General features: G+C 44.5%; 2 protein-coding genes across 2 annotated transcripts in view; one reads left to right on the top strand and one right to left on the bottom strand.

Moving 5' to 3' along the window:
- Nucleotides 1-4428, bottom strand: part of LOC120847383 (deoxynucleoside triphosphate triphosphohydrolase SAMHD1) — a 37488-nt gene extending 33060 nt beyond the window's left edge. The window contains exons 1-2 of the mRNA XM_040219122.2: nt 4037-4428; nt 2969-3048 (exon numbers count right to left, since the gene is read on the bottom strand). Coding sequence (XP_040075056.1) covers nt 2969-3048; nt 4037-4085 — 129 coding nt within the window. The 5' untranslated portion in view covers nt 4086-4428. The remainder of the gene's footprint in view (nt 1-2968; nt 3049-4036) is intronic.
- Nucleotides 4429-4562: 134 nt separating this feature from the next.
- On the top strand, nt 4563-24739 carry LOC8037630 (glutaryl-CoA dehydrogenase, mitochondrial). The gene is made up of 11 exons (XM_029983239.4): nt 4563-4877; nt 5519-5542; nt 7520-7654; nt 11746-11869; nt 12480-12589; nt 13231-13360; nt 14572-14788; nt 15955-16058; nt 22402-22527; nt 23695-23855; nt 24604-24739. Exons 1-11 carry the CDS (start codon nt 4793-4795, stop codon nt 24672-24674), a joined length of 1287 nt encoding a protein of 428 aa, XP_029839099.3. The 5' UTR covers nt 4563-4792; the 3' UTR covers nt 24675-24739.
- The last annotated feature ends 1023 nt before the right edge of the window (nt 24740-25762 follow it).

The following is a 25762-nucleotide window of genomic DNA, read 5'->3' as shown; positions in this document are numbered from 1 at the left end:
AAAAGTGCTTTAAACAAAGAAGATCTCTGCATAGAAGGTGGTTGCAAGTGGCTCTGTGGGTATACATAGGATGCTTTAGAAATAAACCAGTTAGCCGAGTTTGAGACGTTCCCTTCTGTGTCTCCTTCGACTAAAACTTTTTTTTCCTTTTCTGCAGCAGTCTTGGGTTTTAAACAACATAATCAAGATAACTGGCAGGAAGAAGCAGTAGCTGGTTTCCAGCGCCGTTTCAACTAAATTCTTGCTTACACACCCGGTCAACGCAAAGCGTGCGAGGTCCCCTGCGATCGAGGTCCGTTAAATCTATTAAGTCGGTGACATTTTAGCATGCATCCCAAAAAATTAGGTATCTGCTATATGAATTACGACCGTTTGAATGTTTAATTTTGAGGATTCAGAAATATTGCATAATGCGCTTCTCAGCAAGCTGTATCTTAAATAAACAAATCTTAGCAGAAATCGAATGGAACAAATTAATCAATGGCCTGGATTTGCTGGCCCATGGCCGACAATTTAAGAAGTTATGAACTTTCGAGCAGAGGTCGCGATGTGACAAACTTCTTTGCCACATATTCAATGCGGGAGGAACTAAGTGCCAGTTGCAGACGAGCATTTGCTCATCAGCAAATGTTGAGTCACAATTGACAGAAGCGTCAATATCGCCAGCACTTTGCAACACAACTGTGCATGCGTGCAGCTAAGATGACAGCATGCCATTTACTCTGGTGAATGCAAAACTTTTTCTACAAGAGCCTCTAGAGATCCGAAAAAAACAAGAACCAGAGAGGCTGTGAATAGCCCTGGTCCACACCGCACAAGCTGTAATGTGAAGCTTCAAGCTAGTTGTTGAACATCTTAAAGTTCTTTAATGTCAAAAGCAACTTCAAGGTGCTGTTATTCATTAGAAAGATCACTCACAAGAGCATAATAGACGATTCTGTAATAAATAAACTGTTTCTAATTGGCATAGGTGCGAACTAACATAGCCACCCCGTGCTATTACACAGGGCGTCGTCTGCTCGCATAATACCCAATCCGTGACAGAGGAACGTCCGCAAGGTGGCGCCACTAAAACATCTCATCGCCAATAGCGCCTGTGGCGACAGCAATACATGCAACTATGCTGCTTGGGCATATTACTGGAAGAGCTCACAGACAAAATATTGCCTCAAGCCACGGTCTAGTGCAAGTGTAATATTTACAGAAAAACAAATATGCATATTCCAAGATGAGAAAGTACATATATATATATCCATACAGGCAGGGATGGGCAGTATTTCAAATACTTTATGTATTTTTCATTTTTATTTAATTACAAATTGGGTAATGTATTTGACGTGTGTATTTAAATACTAAAACGTGGGTATTTCAAATACAATTGTAATTAAATACAATTTGTGGGCAAAAATACATCCCTCAAATGTATTGTCACTGTCCAGAGCAGGAAGAAAACTATGTTCTGCACCCAATCCAGTGTCTCTCAATCAAGCACAAGCGTTTAGTGAATAACAGGTTGAAGTTGAGCTAGTTGGTACATAATTTAGGTAATTAATAATTTAATGTAATTAATTAGTTTCAATTCTAATTTTAATTCAATTTTATTTATTCAGTCTTTTGATTTAGTAGTGTACTGTAAGGATTTAGGGTCATTTATTGGCATTACTTTAAGTGTGAATCTGTGGGTCACAGTGATGAAGAAGAAGTATAAAGTCTTAGTTGATAGTCTTATTAACAGACACAGGAATGCTTTTGCGCGCGAGATCCTCGAGGCCCTAGCCATTGAGCAAACCGGCGACGACTGCGTGAGCATGCCCTCCATCATGGTCAGCAAGAAAGAAAGGCAGTTTTTGCAGTGTGGCACGGCGCCGTGAAAGGGACTAGGAGGGATATGTTTCGGCGGTGGTCTGTGGGTTGGACCAAAATTAATAATAATTTAATGTAATTAATTAGTTTCAATTCTAATTTTAATTCAATTTTATTTATTCAGTCTTTTGATTTAGTAGTGTACTGTAAGGATTTAGGGTCATTTATTGGCATTACTTTAAGTGTGAATCTGTGGGTCACAGTGATGAAGAAGAAGTGTAAAGTCTTAGTTGATAGTCAGCGGTGTGTATGTCTCTGTATCTCTCTGTCTGTGTTTGTCCCTCTCGTTCTAGCTGACCATCTACCCGTTTAGTGACTTTGTGATTACGGTGCTAGTCCAGGGCAAGAATAGTGATGAAATCGACGTTCACAGGCAGACTGGCTAAATAAGTGTCTGTGACAACTTGTGATTCGTTCCAGCCTGATTTCCATCCATATTTTTGCCTGGAACATTCTAAATGCGCGGGTCGTCCAGATTTTTGTAACTGGTGCGAGTTGCAACAATAAAAAATTCTCTAGCAAGTGCTGCGCGTCTTGGTCGTCTCGGTTCTTTGTTGGTCTATACCAAAATGTAATCGACAAAAAAAGCTGCTAGAAGCTCTGTACTTTTTTCACCTATTACGTCCAAGCTGATTACATTTTTTTGGTGATTATATTTCTATTACGTTGCTAGAGCCTCGCACACTAACTCCCGAGTGTGCGATGCAAAATTTAAATGAGATACCCAGAAACCCGTTGCAGGTGCCCTGAAGTCGCTGACGCAAATTTTGTGGAATGTATTTGGAAAAGTATTTGGAGGAGACCAAATACATTTGGTTGTATTTGTATCTTGTATTTAAATACTTTCTTGGAAATATAATTAGATTTGTAATTAAATACATTTTTGACAAAGTATTTTGTATTTGTATTTTGATACATATTTGCATGTATTTTGCCCATCCCTGCATACAGGTAAGCTGCACGGTTAATTACGGAAGATACCATAATTTAAATGTTGAGACAAGGAAAATAAATTAATTTGGCAAATCGCACCCTAGCCGCACCTCTCCAGCAAATTCCTGTCTCAGTACGCTCAATGTTACAGATCCTCCAATCAAGACATTACCTTTTGCTTAGGTTGCTGCTCTTGCCACTGCTGGGGAAGTTGACTGGTTTGCTCCTTCGCCGGTTCCATCACTTGCAAAGCTTGAAACAAACGCGTATTAAGAGAACTGGCGGTCATCAATAGGTGATCTACATTGCGTCTTTCAGCGCATCTGTTGTGGTCCTACATATGGTGCATGGGCTTTGCATCCAGGCTATGTCACCTGCACACCTGGTATATATACACCCCAGCTAAATTTCCAGACTGCAAATAGTTCTAAATTGAAAAAAACAACAACATAGTTTAGCATTTGTCTATGCTAATCACGAGAAACCTGCTTGGGTCGAGAGTAATTGTTACAGCTCAAGAAGGCAGGGCCAGGGAAAGGAAGTTTGGGGAGGAGGAAGCAGACGGAACGCTGGAGAAGAGAGGGGGAAACCTTCTCGTCTCTCCATAGTTCCGTCTGCTTCCTCCTCCCCGGCCCTTTCCCACGCCCTGTACCAATTCTTGAGTTGCAACAGCTCCAAACCGAAACTATGCACAGAAGGAAATCGTCTGCTTCGTGCGTTTGCTGGCGCTACTGATAAGGAAAAATTGACTCACCGTCTGCTTTTGCTGGCGCCACTGATGGGGAAAAATCGACTGACATCGCGCAGCTAGTTTTAATTGAGCTGGTTCGGGAGAGTTCGAGATGCAGACTGCGTGCGTTAACTATTTCTGTTTGAACGAGAATCCACAACCAGGCGATAAAATACCGATGCACACCTGCGTGCGTTAACTTCTTTCTGCTTGAACGAGAAACTGCAACTAGCTCGTAATTAATATCGGACGAATGTGACACTCCTTCCAAGCGCCCCACTAACCACCAAGTTCTGTTGTACAACAAAGTGGAAGCGAAAGAGAGGGGACAAAGTGGAAGCGAAAGAGAGGGGCAAAGGGGGGGAGGGGGGGTAGAATGTGGCACCGTTCGCCCAGCTGGCGTTGCGTGAGGTGTCCTTGGCATTGCTTACACTCCGCAACTTCGCGTATGTCGACACTTGAACCTTTCTCTCGACACCTGCTATTGGCTGGACTGTCATATATACTTACCTACAGAATCATTCTCCGAGTGGTTTACTTCACCTTCCAGACTGCCCATGCCTGTATCACTGGTTGAAGCAATCTGAGCCAAATCGAAACCCGTCTTTGCTCTCGCGGTTCACGCTGGGGCACTGTGCGCTGCGGGGTTCAACCAGAAACGAAGCAGACGACTGCGACGCACGACCCGCCAGCGAGCAACCGACTACGATTGACTACAGTCGACTTTGATACATCCGACATAGCATCCGAGTCTCACGCTATGGTCTATCGTCTCACGATCGCAAATAAAATATATATATTTTTTTATTTTGCTACTTTACTAGATATAACAGTTTAGAAATTATTGCGTGGTGTCGACGGCTGCTTATATCGTTCTGTTGGTGCGGCCGTTTGGATTCTTTGGATTAGAATTTCGATGATCAAGCCAAGCGACCAAAACCAAGCCAAGCGACCAAAACCACAATCATAACAAAAAGAAAAAAAAAAAAATCTTCGTAAGTTGTGGCTGTGGCTGTGGTCTTGTGGTGACAGTGGTAGTCACGTGGTTGACGTGGTGGTGACATTAGAAACGTTGAACGTTGTCACGCCGCGACGTCGCTACTGGTGAAAGTGCTGCAGGCATGGACGTGATTATGAGGCTATAGATATCATAGGGGTTATCGACAGCCAGTTCCAAGACGACTATAAAGTCGATAAAGTGTCGTTTTTCCATTCTTTATCAGTTGGTGCAGACAGCCGCACGTCGTGAACACAGTGGTCGTGAACATGCTGCTCAACACGGCTTGTCGTCTTCTTCGGAGATCCGTGAGAAAAGTGGCCACGCTGAGGAACATCGGCCTGTCGTCTGCACGTATCCTTATCGCGTCGCCTCGACGCTGTGCCGACCCTGGACCAACAGGTGTTCTCGCGTCACGGGGTCACCCCCGGAGATTTTCCGTCTTGTGTCCATCGACCTCCTTCGTACTTCGGCAAAGCTCAGTCGTGTGGACTCGAGTGCACCCGACAGCCAAGTGCCATTCGTTTCTAATGTTAGACAAACTGAACCCGGAGAAAACCTGGCAAGTTCTCGGCAGTCTATCCAAAAGTACCCTGGGTATACTGCTTGCCTCCAGAAAAATTCCAGTCCGTTCTGGTCTGTCGTATTTGGGATCGCCAAAAAATTTAATGCATGCATGGACAGCTGCCTTTTCCACGGATCGTTATTTAGCTCGTAGGCTGCCGTAGCCGAGTCCGTTGCTGCTGAGTGCATGCTAACAGCAAGCTTTTGCTATGCTTCTGCAACGTGCATTCCACAGTATGTGTCCATTTCCGAACGCGCCAAGTGGGAGCTTGTTATGTGCGGGAGTAGTGGATTGAACAACAAGCATGCCTTTCGTCTGGTGAATAACACCCATAGCTAAAGCTCTCTCTCGCTGCTTGACTTCAATTTTTTTCACTTGGTAACGTTACCCGAAACTCCTGCGGTACTGACCTTAACTACAAACTGCTCAGATAATGCTGCTTCTACCGAAAAACGTAAGTATATATGCATGACTTCTTGTTAAAAAGTTTCCGTCAAAGTGACTGGAGTAATCTGACGGTACAATCAAACTTTGCCTTGGGAACGCCGGTTACCATGTATCAAGTGGTTGCAATGCCCCAACACTGTTGTCGGACATTGTCGTGGAATGACAGCTTGGTGACATGTTACCCCCAGCTATATCACGCTGTCTGAAAATTCACCCCTGGGATTTTGCCACAAAGAATGGTACAAGCCACCCGGTTCAGCTAGACACTCGGTGGCCATGTCGATGCGCTGGGGGTCAATGTTGCGGAGTTGCCACTCTGGAGTTGGGATGATTCCGGGATCATTCTGCCCTTCCGCGACCCCCGAGTGGATAGGGAATGGAATAGCGGCAGCTCTGGGAGGAATGGGCCTAGTGTTTCCATTCCTTGGAGTTCGAAGGAATGGAATTATCGGAAAATCCAACCCCTGGAAGGGAAATGGGAGTTCTGATTCCGCAACACTGCTGTGGGTCACGGTGCAGACTTTAAGATAATCAGTTCAATTCTCACCACTGTTTGTTTTAACATGAATGGACTCTGTACTTGCTTGTGTTTAAATAACGATGGTGTGCAATTCCTATTCACTGTACAATTCATCCTTTGCAATAAGAGCCTATTTTAGAGCAGACAAGACCTTCCTCTAGTGAGGTGGAGACAGTGCTGGGAAGTATTTAAAGTACATTGTATTTAAAATACTACTTGAAGTAGGCTTAGAAAACTTGTACTTTACTTGAATTACATTATTTGAGGATGTACGTCTACTTTACTCTTGGCGCATTATGGCCACCGTTGCCGCTGCGCCATTAAAATCTTAACTTAACGTCTACTTTACTTAAAGTTTTTTTTTTCAACCAAGTGAGGAGGTTAAATTATTAGGAGAACACACTCCTCCACGAGAAGAGTGCTTGCGGAAATTATAGTGATGACGTCATGCTTTCTCCTAGTACATAAACGCCTTTGGGTGCAAGCTGTGTCAAATTCAGAAGTTGGAGGAACTGTTAAATTTGGCGCCATTTCCAAAAATAATTATTCCGTGGCCATTTGACTCTACCTGATAACCTGCATCATGGAAGATTGTGTCAAAAGTACTTGTACTTTACTTTGGAAGTTCATTATATTATATTACTTTAGTTCAAGTACATTGCACCCAGTGTACTTTATACTTAAAGTACATAGCCTCTAAATTTCTTTGTGCTTCAAATACTTTTTAGATGTACTTTAACCTACAATGGGTGAAGAATGGGGCCAGTGAAAGACAACTTGTCAATCTGGATGCCCGTAAACAGAGCTGTAAATGTTACTCGTGAAAAATTGTTAAGTTGCAGTTACTCGAGTTGAGATGTAACTAAATTACAAATCCATTTACATTTTTTTTTTTATTTACTAGCAGTTTAATGTTGCTTATGAAATGTAACTAAATTAACTTCCAATTACTCGTTAAACATTCCGCGACGTCGAGGTTTGCTGTAATTGCTGACTGAAAGTTCAGGTTTTTACGCAGAAAAGGTATAGACACTGCTCACGGCAGAGATTTGAGACGACAACTATGTGTAGCTACTGCTGTAACTGCTTAAGTAAGTTACAGTTTGAGTTGCTGAAATTCTAATGTAACCTGGAAAGTATATAAATTTTTGTGACACTCTGTTTCGTTCATGGTGTATGACACGATGAAAGTTGCTGGTCTGAGTGTGTAATTTTATCTAGCATTTCATTTGCAGTCGCTTGTGCGTAAATGAAGTGCTAGATAAAGCCTCGCACTCGCGCCAGCAACTTCGACAGCATGGCACGTGTTATACACTATATATGAAGCATGGTACAGTTACCTTACAGCCCTGCATGTGTGCAGCAGCCTAACGCTTGTGAAAAGGAAAAAAGAAGAGAAGAAAAGGAAGTATTGCAACGGCAGAGAAGGAAGGCGCGTGCGACACAACAGTCTCTCGTGTGCAGGGGTGTTTGACTACCGAGACGCCCTGTGCCTGGAGGACCAGCTCACCAGCGAGGAACGTCTCATCCGGGACACCTTCAGGGATTACTGCCAGAGCAAACTCTTCCCCAGAGTGCTCATGGCCAACCGAAACGAGAGTGAGTGCTCCGACGACGTGACACGGTTTCGAGTTATGTGTACGGTTGACCTGCCCCACGAATTGTCCTGGCACTTGGCAGGGCAGGAGCACACGGAGATCCGGACATTCTGATCCGCGAAACAAGCTTAGCTGAGGGCAAGGCCAGTGAATTACTGGGACCAAGAAACTTGGAGAATGTGCTAAGATTGCACAAAATATGAATTTAATTCACTCCACTGATTAAATTAATTCTAACTCGCCCTTTTGCAGAAACACGCCACACGCCCCAGACTGGTCCGACGTGTAAACTCCCAAATTTCATATGGAAATTTTTGTATGATGTCACAAAAATACATAGTGATGCAATGGTTTTACAGTTGATATCATCTCAGTGTGTAGTTTCTGACGAAAACAAAACACAAAAAATTTGTGCACAAAGAGGAAAATAGAGAAGAACTGAACAGACAGATACTTTGAACTTCTACAATGTCCTTGTGTGTTTATTTTCTTCTTTTGTCATATTTGTGGCGCAGCCTATGCTACGAGGTAATGAGACCAATCAAGCTGCGTGAAAAGTGCAAGTCACTTGGTCTCTTTTGTTTATGATTGGTTCAGTGATGATAGAACACATACAGAAATTCGACGAACACCATGATGGTGTGCTTTTGATGTTGCCAGATTGGTCCCATCAGCTTGTAGCGTCGACAACCCCCGATCAAAGTTTTAGTTTCGCGGCGTTGACATTAGCGTTGCCACCAGCAGCAGCTCTTCAGTGGTGGGGCGCTCTCATTACAGTAAAAACGAAAATATAAAACTTTATATAACACTACTTTTTATAAAACGTATTTGACGCATCATGAGAATAAAATTTATTTATATCTTAATTTCTATTTGATCCTCTTTAGGTCTGAAAACAAACTTATCAAACAACCGGGCGGTGTTTGCATGAGCTGTCAAGTCGTCCGACGCGCTGGCGCCCCGGGCCTCTGTGCCACTGCTTCTTTCTTCCAACATTGTGACCATTGTAACGGTTGCGTCGCTGCGCATGGTTTTCGTTACGCGAGGTTCGTGCGAACGCATTTGACGTGGCCATTCTCAAAGGCAAACGACAAGTACTACAAGATGTTTTTTTTTCTTCATCCCAGCGAACGACAGGGGAGTTCGCACCTCCGTTGTATTCATAATTTTATTTCCCCCCAGAAATGTTGCAATTGAATTTTCTCTGTCCATAGCTGTTAGTAGCTGTCCATAGCTGCAGTCCATAGCTGCCTACTAGTAATATATTTTACGAAATGAAGTTGCGATGTAGTATGATTTAAAGTTGTAGAGATGGTGCAGCCCCACTTTACCTAGTGCACAACTCCATACTTAAAAGGTTACAATCGGCTTAACCATGAAGCTTTCTCATGCGGTTTTTAAGCAGATGGAGGATAACAGAGAGGCGAATTTCGGCTTTATTTTTTACTTTGATATTAATTTCATTTGATCCTGGCCACGCATATGATAGTTTTGTTGTGTTCGACCTCTTTACGTTTAAAAATCTAGATATTGTTACCACATTGTCATTACACATGCTGTAATGATAATGTCGCGTTGTCATGACAGAGCGACCAAGCGTGAGCGTTTCCTCTTGGCTCTGGATCATGGTGCTTCGGACATATACTTCGTGGTTCCCACCAGTTCAACAGCCCGTTCAGTGCCAACATTTCCGAAACTATCAGATTTTGCAACTCAAACGGAAGGACCGATGCATGGTCCCCGCACGTGTGCCGGACGGACAGCATCTTGGATCGACTCGTCGGGGTCCCTTTCTTCTTTCTCTTCCCCAACGATGTCCTCTTTTCCGGTTCTCCTCGCACCGCGTCTCTTCGTCCTGGCGACTCTTTGCTTCTCAAAGGGAGCCAGGCCGGATGGAGATATGTAATTCCTGGTACTGCTTTCGGCTTCAGAGTCCTTTCGGCTTCCGTCGTCTTCTCTTCTAAAAACCGCCTTGGCAGGTGACTACGTCGACGTCGCCACAAGACGATAACATTCACTGAGGATAACGATTAGTCTCGACGATTTCACCGCCTTTCCACCTTGCTTGTTTGCTAAGTTTTGAATTTGTGAAAACAAAGCTATTGCTGAGGACTAACTAAAGTGACCTAGTTCTTAAATGAGGGAACAACCTACCACAGTTGAACCTCGATTTAGCGAAGTCACCGGGACGCCCTAATTATTTCGTTAAATTGGGAACTTCGTAAAGTCGAGAAAGACATTCTTCGGGATAGGCTGCGCGGGGAATCCGAATTTGTTCGTTAAATCGGGAAACTCGTAAAATCGGGTTTCGTTAAATTGAGGTTCAACTCTATTTAATTTCAGTGACAGCTGAACAAAGAACTAACTCATCCAATTTTGTATGTTGACTGTGTAAATGTGTGGGTAAATATATGTGTACATTTGTAAAGATGTGTAAATATTTTATGACAATTTATCAGTATAGGGAAAATTGATTCATTTATCCAGATTACCCCTAAAGGCCTTCCAAGAAAGGAAGGGTGTCAGGATTCTATGTTTTTGTGTATGCATGTAGTGCTGTACTTGATGTGTTTGTGAGCTGTTAATGTAAAATAAATGTGCCTCGAAATATTTCGGATGTGCCTCCGATTCCTCGTGGGAGGTCTGGTTCACGGCCATACAGAGCTCTAGGCTGGACGTCTCCGAAGTGCTCGAAACGGAACAACAAACAAACAAGACTACCCACAAAAATAAAAGGGACTTTTAGCACACTGTTACCGTGTTTCATGTACCACATTACCGGAGCCTTCAAACCATGTTTTCAAGTGCTCGCCCCGGTGACACCATGACCGCGGGGTGTGCGCTTAAGAGCGTACTTTAAAGGGATACTACAGCGAAATTTCGGCGCTTATTTTTTGGTCTATATGTGTTCAAAGGAGCAGTATCACATCGGACACACCAATATTCTTTTAAGAAAGACACAAAGAGGATTTTTAAAACGAATTAAATGATTGGCAAAGAGCACCTGGTGAATGTCGCTAACGTCTTGTTTGTAATGACCGCCTAGGAACCTTGGCAGATGTGAAGACGTTTGTCTCGTCTCCGGCCACCACAAGAGAAGAGGTGGAAGGAGGAGCTCCCCTTTCCCTGAGGATCTCTTTTGTGCATCCCAGAAGTCGCTATTGTCCCTCTACAAGATTATAGAAGATAAACCCGTCACTCAAAATTCATACAAAAGCAGCCGCTTCGGTGGCTGGAACGACTAGGCTATCCTCTCAACGTGAGCCTCGCCCATGCCTCGCTGCAGCTTTGCTCGTCCCAAGGCGAACTACGTCACGATTGCATTGGATGTCACATGCTCTCCGCTGGCTGATCTTCGAGTGCTTACCAGATTGGGTCATTTAAACGAAAAATACAGCCACCACGCTCGAAATACAAACGTGCGATTGTCATTTACGAATATTGTAGATCATACCCAACCTATTTTTGAACCGGACGGGTATATTTCAAATTTCGTTGAAGTATCCCCTTAAAGGCTCCGGCAGTGCGATACGCAGAACATGGTGACGGTTTGCTAAAAGTCCCTAAAATGATTGCAACTTATACCGCTGAAAGTGAAATCACATAGTGCCGTGCATGCTGCAGAGGAGCCTCTCTGCAGCACGACCACAAAAAGCTTGTGTGGCAACCACCCCACAAAAATTGAGAGGCGCCATGTGAAATTTTTATGGTTTCGCTTGGAAACAGCTTCAAAGTAGAGTATTCCGAGCAACTTGTGTCAAAAGAAGCCTGTTTGAAAAGTTAGAAACATATTTTATTTAATAACGCGGTTAGCTGTTAATTTGAATTCCTAATGTACTAATTATAAAATAAATTGTCAACTCGTTCAAGTAATGAGAGCGCCCCACCATAAAAGAGGAATTTGGCACTGCTGTACAAAAGTAGACTCCATTGACCCTACAGGAAATGTCCGGGGGTTGGCGTCGGCTGTTTCTAGACTCAAGGTGAAACGAAGTATGACATTGATGTCGCTCAGAGTTGATGAGTCTATGACAGTTCGACACGCTCGGCTCGTGTGGGATATCTCAAGTGCCATCCGCTTGGTTCCCGCAGCCTTCGACCGGGACATCATGTACGAGATGGGCGAACTTGGCGTGCTGGGGTTGACGCTGCAGGGTTACGGCTGCGCCGGAAGTTCCTACGTCTCGTACGGGCTTATTGCCCGTGAAGTTGAGAGGTGAGCGGCTCTTTCTGCTTCACGGCCGTGGCGGCCTCGCTTCCTTTCAAGTGCGCTTCTCTGAATGGGTATTCGGCTGGTGCACGTGGTTTCACACACCGTCCGTGTGTTGGAGAGTGTTCCAGAAGCGATGCTGGAGTTTGTTGTGGGAGGCGCCGTTTGATGTCGCAAACTGTTGTAATTCCGGCGGTTAGTTGCTCAGGGGTGGCGAAGAAGATAAATGAATGTGGGCAATGCTTGGGTAGTGGCATCCCAACCCGTCGCCATGCTGCAAAGTGAGCCACGAATTACTGGCGTCTGCTGCCGCCACAGCCGGGATCGTTGTGACAACGATTTGGAACATCGCGCAGTCGGGATGTCGTGGGCCAGAAATCGACGACAAAATAAGGATACCGATTGGAGATACATCTTGAGCACCATGCCGTTGGCGCCGGGTGCCCCTAAAAGCTTATTGAGTTGCAAAGGTGCTATCGTCTTCGACTGCGTTAGCATTGGGTGACTGCTCGGTCAGCGGGAGAACTGTGTGGAAAACGTACCACGGTCACCAGACGCCTAACGATTGCGGCAGAGGCTGTGGGAAGGGGTTTGTTTGATGTGAGTGTTTGTGCAGGGTGGACAGTGGCTACCGGTCAGCCATGAGCGTACAGTCTTCGCTGGTGATGCTGCCCATCTACCTGTTTGGCACTTCCGCCCAGAAGGACAAGTACTTGCCCAAGTTAGGTAAGCACATGGCTTGGGCCATGCGGTGGCTACATGGGAGGGTGTGGAAACTCCCAAGCCCAGTGGTTCTCAACCATCGATGTTTCGCGGACCCTTTGTGGATCAGCGGAGATGATGGAGGACCCCGTTCGGGGTGAGGGGAGGTATAGGTTAAATATAATAATAATTGAATAAATGAATTTAGGTAAGGGCCAGTGTAAAGTAGACTTTTCTTATTGACATGCACACGAGGAAACTCGCCCAAAAACTGAAACATTTCCTCTCGACCTGGAAAAAAAACTTTTATTGCCGGGCTAGACTGATGAACACGGACCCCTAGGATGCCTTCGCGGACCCCGAAGGGTCCGCGGAGCCCCATTTGAGAACCACTGCCCAAACCTATTGCCTTACAATACGGGATCTTGGCATCGTTGGATTACCGTAAAATCCCGCAAGGACGCCCACCCAAAATGAAGAGATAACTGGTGAAAAACATGCCACAGCAATTTAGCAGGATGTAAGTTCGCTCATTTTTGTGTCCCCGACGATCGTTAAGAAAAGCAGACTCAGGTTGGCCTGACGAGGTTTGGGCCCTTTCTCGTGGGTGGCGTACGGACCAAGAGTTGCATCATGTGCGCATCTTTTGTCCCGACCCCTGGCAGCCCGTGGCGAGCTGGTGGGCTGCTTCGGCCTGACCGAGCCCAACCACGGCAGCAACCCGGGGGGCATGGAGACGCGTGCGGTGCACGATTCGAAGGCCAAGACCTACACCCTCAACGGCAGCAAGACGTGGTGAGACTCTGGAAGAGGCACACTCACTGCTGGAGGGTAACCGGGCAAACCCGAAAAGGTTACAGATGTTTGCTGTGAACCCACAAACATTTTGTTAAAGTTACAGCTACTCGCAAAAGGTGACAAAGTCGCACTTAAATTACTTTCGGAATGTCCCAACTAGGTCGAGGTGTGCCACGATTACTGGCTAATGGCACAGTTTTTATTTTGGGAAATATGTCTGCTCGGTTCAGGTTCCTTTCTGGCACGCTGCTCACGGCAGAGCTTGAGGCAGCGACAGCGCATACATCGACACTATGTCGGTGCGAGTTTCTGTACCTGCAAATGAACTTTGACCGAGTGATTGGAGTTTAATAAGTTATAGGTTATTACTCCAAAAGTATAACCAAGGTATAGTTACTGCTTTCCCGATGTGGGCCTGAGCAGCTTCTCTGGAGAGGGTTCCTAAATCTGAAGAGACCGGCCTGTAGCAAACCTCCCTTTTTCAACAATTTGTCTGTTACATACAACAGTACTATATTCACATTGATACATAAATTAATTAAATCTCGAAAATACCAAGGAACATTCTGTCATGCTTCATACTCGAAGTCTTTCATTTTCATAAGCTCCTGTTAATTTTAGGAGTGGCAAAATTTGTGGAGTTTTAATGCTTATGAAAATAGCAAGAGAGGTGTGAACTGTGAGAGCTTGCCAAAGCTTGGAAAACTTAAAGCTGTCGTACACTCCTTCTCTACAACTAATTTTTGAACAGCTAGTTGTGCCGTCACGCTGAAAGCCCCCCAGTGTGCATCAGCAGGTGTAAGCAGAAGCGAGTAGTTTGTTTCTAAAATTAAAAACAGGAGAGTAGGGTGCAAGCATAGCCCAGATGAACCAAGATATGCCAACTTTTGGTTACTGACACCACCGGTTACCAAGTCGCATCTGCTCTACCGAGACAGCAAAGCGTCAGCAGCGCGCTACGGTCCCCGTTGAGCGAGCTGTTGCGAGCAACAACCCGTTTGGCCCACTCGGTCACAAAGTGGCCGGGCCGTGCCACGCTGGCTAGGCACTCTCTGGCAGTTTGTGCACGATGCCTGGAGCGCGTCTCCGACTTGTGCGTTTCCCGCATCCGGCGGGACAAGACGGTAAACACACAGGTCGAAGACTCTTTCGAGGCACCGTAGCAGGTTCGGCCGTTACAAGAGGGCGGAACCTTTTCGACGGGACAGGATCACGAACTCGCCGATAGCGGACGTGTTTGTGGTGTGGGCCAAGTGTGATGACGGCCAGATCCGGGCCTTCGTGCTGGAGAAGGGCACCAAGGGGCTGGAGGCACCCAAGATCGAGGGCAAGTTCTCCCTGCGGGCCTCCACAACGGGCATGATCCTCATGGAGGATGTGGTGGTGCCCGAAGACGCCCTGCTGCCGAAGTCCCTGGGGCTCAAGGTGCATCCCCTCTCTTTTTCCCTTCCCCGACAAGCAACCCCTTGCAGTATTACCGTATTTACTCGCATATTGGTCGATACGTCGTATAGGTCAACCCCCTAACTTCGGGACCCCCGAAAAAAAAAAAAAAAGTTGAAAAATATAATACCGGGATTCGCGTATTGGTCGACCCCCCAGTTTTGATGAGGCGATTTTTGAAAAACAGGTCGACCTATACGCGAGTAAATACGGTACTTAATCTCGACACAGCACTGAGGATCGTCGCGGGTCACTCTCGGACATACTTTGCCGTTTGCGAGGATTTGCTGTGCCGCTCGCATGATTGCGTCAGTCCTAGATGAACTGTCGCGAACAATATGAGCTGCTATGGTCCTTCATTTGTCCCTGCGGATTTCTGAAGAAAGTTTTGTTTCAAACTGGTGGACGAGCACAAAGTCTAGGTCCCATTCTTCAAACTCTGTGACAGATCGAGAGAGATACTGTCGAGACCGGTTATAGCGAAATCGGTTATAACGAAATAGCGGCTACAGCGAAGCGATCACGATTTCCCATTCCCTTTTGCACTTCGTTATAACCGAAGTCGGTTATAACGAAGTAGCGGATATAGCGAAGTGATTTCCGTTTCCCGTTGACTTCGTTATAACCGGTCTCGACAGTAACGGAGCTTGGGGGGAACGCAGATGCGGGAAAAGATCGGTTTGTGTGTTACTGCCCATATTGTTTGCGAGGGTACTATGCCACTTGCAGATTCATGTCTCTCCCAGATGTATTTTGCACTCGCAGATTCGCGTTACTTGCAAACACTGCCAGTCGAGTTACGTAATCGTGAGAGTAGTTGAAGTTGGCATGAAGAACTTGAAAAGGAGCCTCCTGGAAACCTTGGAGTGGCGGCTGATGCCTTTTTCGGCGAAGCCCCGTCAAGGCCGTTTTTCGCGACTTCAGCTTTCACTTGGACGGTTCTGAAATTTCACTGAAAGTGTATTTATTTGCCCAAATTGTAGCTGATTGCATTAGGTTAAATCGTTATAATTGGTTATTTTAGGGCTCTGTCCATTACCCCTCTCTATGTGGTCCGCCTTGCACCATGGCTGGTGTCTGAAATGCCTTGCTGGCTGACTGTTTTTGCCCTTTGTCTTGACCGACCGTCGTTCCACGGCATGTTCCAGTCGACGTTCCAGTGCCTGACGAGCGCCAGGTACGGCATTTCCTGGGGTGCCCTGGGTGCGGCTGAGTTCTGCCTGGAGACTGCGCGACAGTACACGCTTGACCGGTGGGTGGTCCTTCAGGAAAAACAGCTTTGCGATATTAACAATAATAATGGGTGGTTTCATTTTAAGCCGAACACGGATGTCAGGGTGGGTGTCTCGATTTGCCTTCTGCAATGAACAAAACCACTTTTTTAAATTTGCAAGAAAAATTATTTTTGTCCCTAAAAATTTTGAAGCAGAGCAAGGTGAAATGGTACGTTTAGGCTGCTTGATTTTTGTCCCCAGTTCTGTTGGTTGTTATAAATGGGTGAAAAAGAAAACAAAGTAATTTTAATGCGAAAGCATTAATTGTCTCATGGAGCGAGCCGACGTCATCAGCTTTTTCTTGTAAATATTTGATGCATGGCCTACTTTTTTTTTCTTTAAACTACATTGCTTTGGCATATTGCATGCCAGAAATAAAAAAAATCTAACTATCACATCTTTTACGTTTCGGTGTCATATTTGGAGCTCTGTATCTTAAGATTTGTTAAAGAGTACTTACTTTGTGCCTGTAGGCTTAAACATGTGCTATCGACTGGTACCACTTTAGTTTAATTTATTCACACATGATAATCTATATATTTCATAGGTACCGTAAAATCCCGACAGATGTCCCACCCCTGAAAATAGTAACCCACCCCTATTTTTGGCTTGATTCGCTATTTTCTTTTAAACACCGAAAGATAGCCCACTTCTAGTAATCATAGTGTTCGTATCAATGACCCCTAGGCGCAAATGTGTCTAGTTGCTACGACGGGATATAAGTGAACATTGCTGACTGGGAAGTGCAATTATCTTTGCTTCATTGCCCCTTACTGCGATAACAAGTTTGACAAAACCACATGATCTAAAAATAGCATTTTTTTTTTTTCATCTTTTCTTGGTTGCCCATAAAATATGTCCACTCCTCATTTTCACCCAATTGTTTCTCGAGTTTAGGTGGGCTATCTCTCAGGATTTCGTGGTAAGTAAATTTAGCCATAATTTGAACCCACATTAAAAATTTTTAATGATGGTAATTGCTTGTGTGCATAATCAAAGTTCCCCCCTTTTTGTTGTATTTTAACCTGTCAAAGTGTATTTATTTTATCGAAGTGCTTACCTTAGCTGAGTTATCCTGAGGCTTATGGGACTACAGTGTTAGGGGATTGCGTCAAGACTAGATGAGATGATGGGTACCAGATCGTTTACCCGAATCGGCAAAAGGGTTGTTTTGCAAGTTGACTTTACTGCAAGGTTTTTTTAGCTTTAAAACGCGAAGGGCAGGGGGGCCAAATGTGTTTAGGAGGTGAAGGGGCGACGGAGGGAGTGAGTGAAAACCTGTGCATATTTACTTTTATCAAAGAATGGCCTTCCTTGGCTGAGTTATGCTGAGGCTTAAGCACCTACATACAGGTGTTGGGGTAGGGGATTATGTCAAGACTAGATGAGATCATGGGTACCAGATATTCCTACGTAATCCACTAGTAAATCGATCATGGCTTTTCTGTGTTCTGACGTGCCCTTGGGTCGGGCCCACTCCTCTAGCGTCCTCGGTTTTAATTTTTTTTTAAATTGTGGTGGAGAGGGGGGAAGGGGGAGGGTTATTGGAATCAGGGAAAAAAAATGTCTGCCCTTACCCCTCCACTGTTCTGACGTTACTGGCAATACATGCTTTTTATAATAATATTATTATTTTTATAATTATTATTAATAATAAAGTTTGGACACTTTAGTCGGGGTGCTTATCTCAGTGTAGTAGTATATGTAATATTTTTTGTCCCTCATCTTTTTTGTGTTCTCCGATTTGTCCTGTTCTTTTCTTCCCAGAGAGTTTACCAATTCGATTCTTAGCGTTGTTAAAACCAGATACAAACGGTAGACCTGGCATTGTCACTAGCATTCCTGTCCCCTAGCTGCTCCAGCTTTATACACTCTAAACTTACTTGGGCCATTGATGAAACTGGACACAAGCAACTTGGAATGTAAAATCTTCAGCAGAAAATCGGAAGGATAGCTCCAACACAGACTGCCAGTTGCAGGTCTTGTCTTACGGTTTTTAACAGCAGATAAAGACAGACGAGATGATGGATAAGGAAGTATTATATACACTACGGAGATAAACAAAATTATGCAGCCCAAACAAGTGTCCTAATTAAAATCTCCTTGCCCCCCCCCCTTTCAGTGGTGGTACCGCGGTGTGAGAATCGCGCTCCCTAGCTCTTGGATGATTGGCCTCATAATAAATGAGCTTGCCTACACCTTCCTGGCGTGAAAAATAACGTAAGGCTCTAATACTGCTCGTATATAGCAAAACGAGAATTACTTATACGTCGCAGACCCAGCCTCGGACCGCTGTTCTACGACGATCCAGATGACGGCCATTTTGATAGGCACCTTTGCGCCCCCTATAGGTCGTGAAAGTTGTTAATTGGCATTGGAACAGTAGAGGCATTTGGGCAGACATTGTTTACTAATGTGGGTATGTCCACACAGCACTCTCCTCTCCCCCCTTCTCCACCGCCACTTTTTGTCGCCCCCCTCGCCTTCGAAACGCTTCCAACACCTCTGCCCTTATCATTTAAGGGCTAGAGAACCTCGCAGTAAAGCCAACTTGTTAAACTATCCTTTTGCCGATTCGGGTGCATGTATCTTTGTGTTCGAGTGCTTCTACAGAAAATGCAACAAGAAAAGGAGCAACTTTGGTTATGTGCACAGGAAGTTAACATCAATGGGAACAATATGGAAATAAGAAAAAAAAAATTGCTTTCTCTGATAATGCTGGCTGAAATTATAGCTAAATTTACTTTTTGATGACATTTAAAAATGTATATAAATTATTTTCTTTCAATAAATTCAACAAAAGGGGTACCAGTCAATAGCAGATGTATAGGTCTACAGTCATTTAGCATTTAATAAGAACAATGTATGGTGAATCGTAAGATGCAAGGCTCCTATTATGTTGTCAAAACGTCACATGCCACATTTGCCTTTTTTTTTTTTTTTTTGCATGAAATATTTTGAGGTAGTTTTAGTCTAAGTAAAGTAAAATAATTGGCCATGCGTCATACATTTCCAAGAAAACTTACTGTGAGCGTTTTTGTTTTTACCTATTTAAAACAACCGATAGAACTGGGTATGAAAATCAAGCAGCCTAAATGTAGCGTTTCACCTTGCTCCACCTCAAATGTTTTGTGGAAAAGAAAAAAAAAAGGGCTATATTTATTGCAGAAATGGGACTATAATGTAACATTTTTTGAGGCAAATCAAAATAACCACCTCAGTAGGCTAGCTTGTTCGATAGCAAATGAAACCACCCAATGATTGTTTATTTCTTCAGTGCCCGAGAACAACTGTGAGGTCGTGCTGTAGTAGCACAATATACAAAATTTGATAAAAAAAAAAAAAAAAAAAAGATCCAGCAGTATTTTACGAGAGACATGTTCTAAACGTAACACAGTGCGTAGTCAAGATTATGCTTGAAACGAGTAAATTTACCAAAAACATCTTAAAGCGATGAGTCTAGTTTGTTGAGATAGACTTTGCACGTGGGTTAATGGAAGCAGTATTGAAAGTGAGAATAGAAAATAATCTACAGGATCGAGTAGGCACATGAAAATTGAGAGGTCAGCATCGATGTGGCCATTTCGTGCTTTATTCAAAAATGAAATATCACAAAATAGTCTTCACTTTGATAAATTTTATAAGCATAGCCTTCTAAGAATACTGTTGTGGTCATAATAGCACCTTGTACCAAAGTATTTGTCGTAGACAAGACAAATAAAATATTTCTGCACTTTTTCTATCTGTGACGCCTTAGTGGCATTCAGCGACTTTTGTATCACACTACCAAACCCAACTTTTGCTCGTACTAGACACGAAAAAAAAAAACCAATCTGACATCATATAAAGAATTGGTAAAGTTGCATGATAAGTGATGTTGCAGACCCATCATTCGTACAAAAGTGGCATGAACCATGACAAGAAAAAGAAACCCTTGAGTCAAAGTAGATCCCAAGGTTGAGAACCTTGGTGACTCGTGGCATGGAAACTGCTTTAAGAAGATAAGCGTAAGGTAAAATATCACGTTTATGATGTTGCTGGCTTACTGCTAACTCCACTTCACCTTAACTGCACATGGAGCAGAAGGCACAAAGACGAGCTTGGGACTTGCTGCGTTCCCGCCGAGCATGTGAGCCCATACAGTGGATGCATTGTTAAAGGGGTCATGAAATGCTCTTCTAACTTTTTCCTGTTTAGCTCTCCTCCTCAACTCATAAATCACACATTCCACCAAACAGTTCAAGAAGACGTAAAAAGGGGAGGCCCCTCTTGCTCGGAATCTGGTTTGTGTACCCGGACAGAGCCATTGTCCCCCTAGAAGATTAGCCTGTCGCTAAAAATTTGGACGAAAGTTGCTTTCCCCAACCCGTTCACCCTGAAGCTGACAGTGCTGTGGAAGCTACGTGCTCGTTGGGCCAGTCTCTCGCGCATACCCCCGGGCAGAGCATGAGGTCAGGTGATGAAAGGAAGGCTGCTGATTGGTCCGGCAAGCGCGTAGCTCCCACCACAATGTCAGCTTAGGGTAAAGGGACTAAGAGAGGTCCGCTTTCATGTGATGTGCGTTTGGACTTGATGACGCGCTTTTGGGACCGCGGATGTATAACAGTGAAAAGGCAGAGAGCTTGCGAAGGGGGAGGAGGTACGAAATAGTCCGCTGTGTTTTCAAATTTTCGCTTTGGAAGTCAGGCTTTTGACTTTCTACCTTTTTCCTTTTGGCCCATTGAACAATGTGCTATTAGTAAAATCCCAATCTAAAATGATTTATCCCAACCCAAAATTTGTTTCATGGGCCCTTTAAGAGGGGGGACATGGCCTGGGGGGGGGGGGGGGGGGGGGGGGGGGGGGGTCAACATTTGAACCGTTCTCTTAAATTGATTCAAACTTTCAAGATGAATTGAGCCCCATTAGGATTGATGACATCTAAAGTTCCAGTCTTGTAGGCCAATTCAACAACACAAAATGCTTAAAAAGCTCCAGAGAAAAGTGACTTGAGGAGGAAATGTATTTAAACAATGTAATAATTGCAGTCCACAAAACGTTTGTTTTAATGTGAAGTAGAATACTCTTATAACTTGTTCCTCAGGAAATTTCAGTCCAGAACACCATTGAATGAAATCTTTACACTCTCAGAATGTCAAATGATACATTTCCTCATACCATATTTCCTGCTAAAAACTGAAACTGAGAAAAATCCATTTGAAGTTTCAACCTTAGATTTCTTCATTTTCTATGAGTCTGAGGTAGGCAAAATTCAGATGGAGCATTGTTAGCCCCTTCCTCTTTGAGTCTTTGTTTTTCCCCTCGCAAGAGCTGCCAGTTTATGTCGTTTGTAGGCAAGCTAACTTTTGTAGCAGGTATTCCTTGACAGATAAACTGGCAAGAAGAGGCAAATCATACTAAGGAAGAGCAGCAAAGCAGGATTATGATCTGAAGTGGAAGATACTGTGAAAGGGTGTTACTGAAGATGACATAATATCACGTCACCGGGCAGGACCAATCGTTAATTCTGTTTCGGGTCTCAACCAATAAGATTGCCATACCAAATTTTCAGGATTTTTCCTGTCGGATGTAAAAGGTTCTCCTGGTGATTGATACTTTTAAACTTTGAAAGCCTCTACGGGCTAAATCTAGAGTAAATGACGCTTCCAGTGAGGGTGAGATGTTTTGGCTATGTTAAACGAGTATGAAGCAGCACTAAATAAAAAACACACTAAACTTGCTCCCTGCTGACTTGGAGGGCTCCCGACATGTTGAAAATAATTTATTGTGAGATAAACCCTGCATGTTTATAAATAAAACTTTCTGAAACCATTCTTTGGAAGGTAATAAACATAAGCATATAATTTTTTGAAAAAAAAAAATGTTTTCTGAAAATTTTTAATTTCGAGGCCATGTCTCCCCTTAGGGGAAACAAGCTTATGCTCGTAACTTTGGCCTCGCTCACGTATGAAGTGAAACTAACTGTAGGGGAGGTTATTTTACGGAAGCCTGTAAATGACATCTGCTTCTGGAACAAACTGTATTCAGCTCCTTTATCAGGAAAAGACTGCTACTCAAGCTAATTGAGTTTTTTTTTTTTTGTTCCAGCATGTTACTTGAAAGGGCTCTCGGTTGACCTGGGCGAAAGTTATAGAGATTGGAGGACTATAATTGCCGAATCGCCCGTCTCGAAGTTGTCAGAAATCGAAAATTCGAGACTGCACATTGGAACTGAGGCTTCTAGCTGAGATGAGTTAAGGCATCACGTGGGCGTCTGTCGCATCGCACAAGGCCGAGCTCGTTTCACGGTCCCATCGACGACGCGGTCTTTGTCTCATGCAGGATCCAGTTCAAGTCCCCGCTGGCCAAGAACCAGCTGGTCCAGAAGAAGTTGGCCGACATGCTCACAGAGATCTCCCTGGGTCTCCAGGGCTGCCTGCGGGTGGGCCGCCTCATGGACGAGGGAAAGTGAGTGCCCCTCCAGACGCGCGAGGCCTCCTCTGCTGGAAGCACGGCACCTAGAATGTGTCTTCAACCAATGTCTTTAGTGTCCTATGCCACCTATGTATGAAAAGTAGTCCTGAAGTGGCGACAAATGACGCCAAGGAAGCTGTTTTGTCATTCTGTCGGATTTAGCGATTTGTCTTTTTTTTTATTTATTTATTTATTTATTTATTTATATGAATGCCTGAGAGGCATTACAGTAGTGTAGGCAACACAAAAAGGTAGATTGCACATTATACGGCCGAATGCACAAATAACCAATAGATAAAATACAACGACTTGAGAAATGGAAACATTATAGTATTGAAAACAAAGTTTGTATATGCACTTGCACATTGTCAAAAGACTGCTCGTGTACTCTCACCGATGAGGTGAGAACATTGGGGGGAGTTTCAGATCTCCTGCCCCCAGTACGAGCTTCCCACCTTCAGTAGTGCTTCGGCGTCTCGCGAGCCTGGAGCGTGCACACACAGCCAAAGCGCGGCAGAAGGAAACGAGTGCACGAGAGCGCATTGGAAAGAGATTTTTTGCTGTTCGCATCTAGTCGGGGGCTAGCAATCAGTCATGGAAGTGCCGGCAAAGAAGACGAGCGAATGCGAAGGTCGCCGTCGTCTCCGCCGCGTCCCGTCTCGTGCCTGCGTAACTTTTCATGGATTGTCGGGCTGCAGAGTTGCAATGGAACAGGTGTCTCCCATCTGTTGTACCACTGGTGGGATCACAGCAAGCAATAACAAATGGAGGTAAGAAGCTTCTGGGAAATGACATGAGGCCAACAGAGGTGAGGCTAGAATTGTGGAGGGAGATATCCGCAACAATGATCAAAACCAAGAGACATGCTTGAGGGTTACCAAAACAGCTGTTTGCGCCAAGTCAGCTCTCCTTTTTGTCCAATAGCATCTCTTGGTTTTGGCCATTGTTGGGGCCATGTCCCTCCACACTTCTGGCTTCCCTTCTGGTGTTGTCATGTAGCCTCCACAAGCTTCCTACCTCCATGCAGTAATGCGCCACTTGGGCGCTGTCATCGGGCGAAAAGAGAGACCACAAACGAGGATGCGGCGCCGGTCGGAGTAACGTTGCGGGCATTACGGCCGGGGGAGGTGGGGGCTCACATCTGGACACGCGTGCCCGCAGGGTGTGCCCCGAGATGGTGTCTCTGCTGAAGCGCAACTCGTGCGGCAAGTCTTTGGACATTGCCCGCGCCGCCAGGGACATGCTGGGAGGCAACGGTATCAGCGACGAGTACCACGTCATTCGCCACGTCATGAACCTCGAGGCTGTCAACACCTACGAAGGTGAGGACCCCGCTGTGCCGGCGCCGTGGCCCGTGGTGCGGTCAAGTCGACTGGAAGGAGCCGACTGTTGCCAAGGCAGCTTTGTCTCTTGTATCTGTGGTGGGAATTGGGTTCAATGAATAAGCTGCATTTCAGGGTGGCCTTACCCCAGACATGTTACTGTTTAGAATCAGTGTGGCTAGTTTGACATGCTTAGCCAAAAACATGGGAAGCACTTTCAGTCCTTCTCTACTCGCTCATAAAAGTACTGAATAGCCAAAAATATTTTTTTTCTTAAGCACCTGAATAGGACATGTATGTCACATTACAAACATTCCCCCCCCCCCCCCCCCCCCCCAAAAAAAAAAAAAAAATTGTAGCACAAAATTTGCATTGTTGGAATTGTGTTTGAGTGACATCGAAACATGCTTCTATTTCGAGGTTCACATTTGACTGCGTCCACGAGCTCTTGGCATGGACAAATTAACGAATGTCATGCGACGCGACCGAACAAATGGCTGCCATGGTTGTGTTGAGAAATGGGTAAAAACAGCGCCAATACACTCTGGGCACAGCTCTGAAGTGACCACAGTGGGTATTGACCACGAGCTTGAAGAAGTATTATCCCTTCGTAATATGATGTTTTATAGCTTTGTATATTGATGCGCAATCTAGCTATTAAATTAAGCGTCCTACCGAGCATCGGGCATTTCACTGTTTATTAGGGTAATATTGCTTCACCATTTGTTTATTTTTGTTTGTTTTTCAGGAACGCACGATGTACATGCGCTGATACTTGGGAGAGGCATCACGGGTCTGCAGGCCTTTACAGCAGATTGAGAGATTTAGGTTCTAGAAGAAGGTTTTAATCGCAAATAAATACTTGTTGATTTTTTCACTCTTTATTCATGTGCAGCTTGTGTTCCTGTTCTAGGTCAAAGTGGAATTTGCAGTGTGCGATTGATGCATTGTCAGTTCATTTCTACTGGCAGGACCGTTCTACCGGCTGGCCTTCAATTTTAGTTTGGCTATCTCTCGGGGTATTACGGTAGATACCACATGCAGCCAACGTTTTTTTTTTTTTCCTTTAATGTCGGAATTGTGTTTTAAATGAGCTGACCAATATGACACTAATTTGTGTAGTTTAAATAAGGGACAAGATTTTTTCGGAAAACAAGGAATCTTTTTTCAGTAAGCCTCTGTTCATCTGTACCTTGTGACCATGGTATAGACCATTCCATTTAGCGCTCTCTGAGCAGCACCATTTTGTTCGACAGCAGCGCCCTCTCCATACCTCCAGGAAATTCAGCGGGTTCAGTGAGGTAAAACGAGAGAGAGGGCACGCGCCGGGCTCCGCTAGCAGTCGACAAACCAGGAGGTTTTCCATCTTTGGGCTGTACCGGCGGGCTGTATGGAACATTGATTTCTCGCTCGTGGCTGCCGTTGTGAAGGGGTTCGCGTTCTTAGAATAGTTAAGGATACTCCAAAATCAGCCTAGAGCTCTCTGTTGTTCTACTTCGGTAAATGATCAACTGACATATATTTTTTCCGTTACTTAAATAGTAGTTGATTCAGCCGGTAGTACTACCCTCAACTACTGCGTGTATTGTGGCAAGAGAGCATGTTTTTATTTATTATTTCAGACTTCCACTCATGGTCGCTAAAGGCCTACACCAGTACGAACTTTGTATAGTAAAAAACGTACAGCAACTGGATTTACTTTTTGCCGGAGAAACCGGCCAATCTGACAGTTTTCCCTATTTCTTTTTTTATTTGCACGCAGGTGACAGCGCAATTGGACCCTGTTAGTTTTTTTTGTCTAGCATAGTATTACACGATAACTGGCATACCAAAATCTGCACATCTGCGTTTGAAATTTGTAAAATGACGCGATTTTAAACAGTTTGCACGCCAGCCGGATGTTAGGT

The sequence above is a fragment of the Ixodes scapularis genome, unplaced genomic scaffold (genome assembly GCF_016920785.2).
Source record: "Ixodes scapularis isolate PalLabHiFi unplaced genomic scaffold, ASM1692078v2 PGA_scaffold1__304_contigs__length_218370807, whole genome shotgun sequence".
Taxonomy (NCBI): domain Eukaryota; kingdom Metazoa; phylum Arthropoda; class Arachnida; order Ixodida; family Ixodidae; genus Ixodes; species Ixodes scapularis.
Note: the sequence above shows the minus strand (reverse complement) of the source record. Positions and strands in the feature narration are given on the sequence as shown.

Coding starts and splice junctions, on each gene's coding strand:
- LOC8037630 (XM_029983239.4), top strand. CDS start 4,793: ATGCTGCTCAACACGGCTTGTCGTCTTCTTCGGAGATCCGTGAGAAAA. Junction 11,870..12,479: donor ATTGCCCGTGAAGTTGAGAG/GTGAGCGGCTCT, acceptor GTGTTTGTGCAG/GGTGGACAGTGGCTACCGGT. Junction 13,361..14,571: donor CTCAACGGCAGCAAGACGTG/GTGAGACTCTGG, acceptor TCGACGGGACAG/GATCACGAACTCGCCGATAG.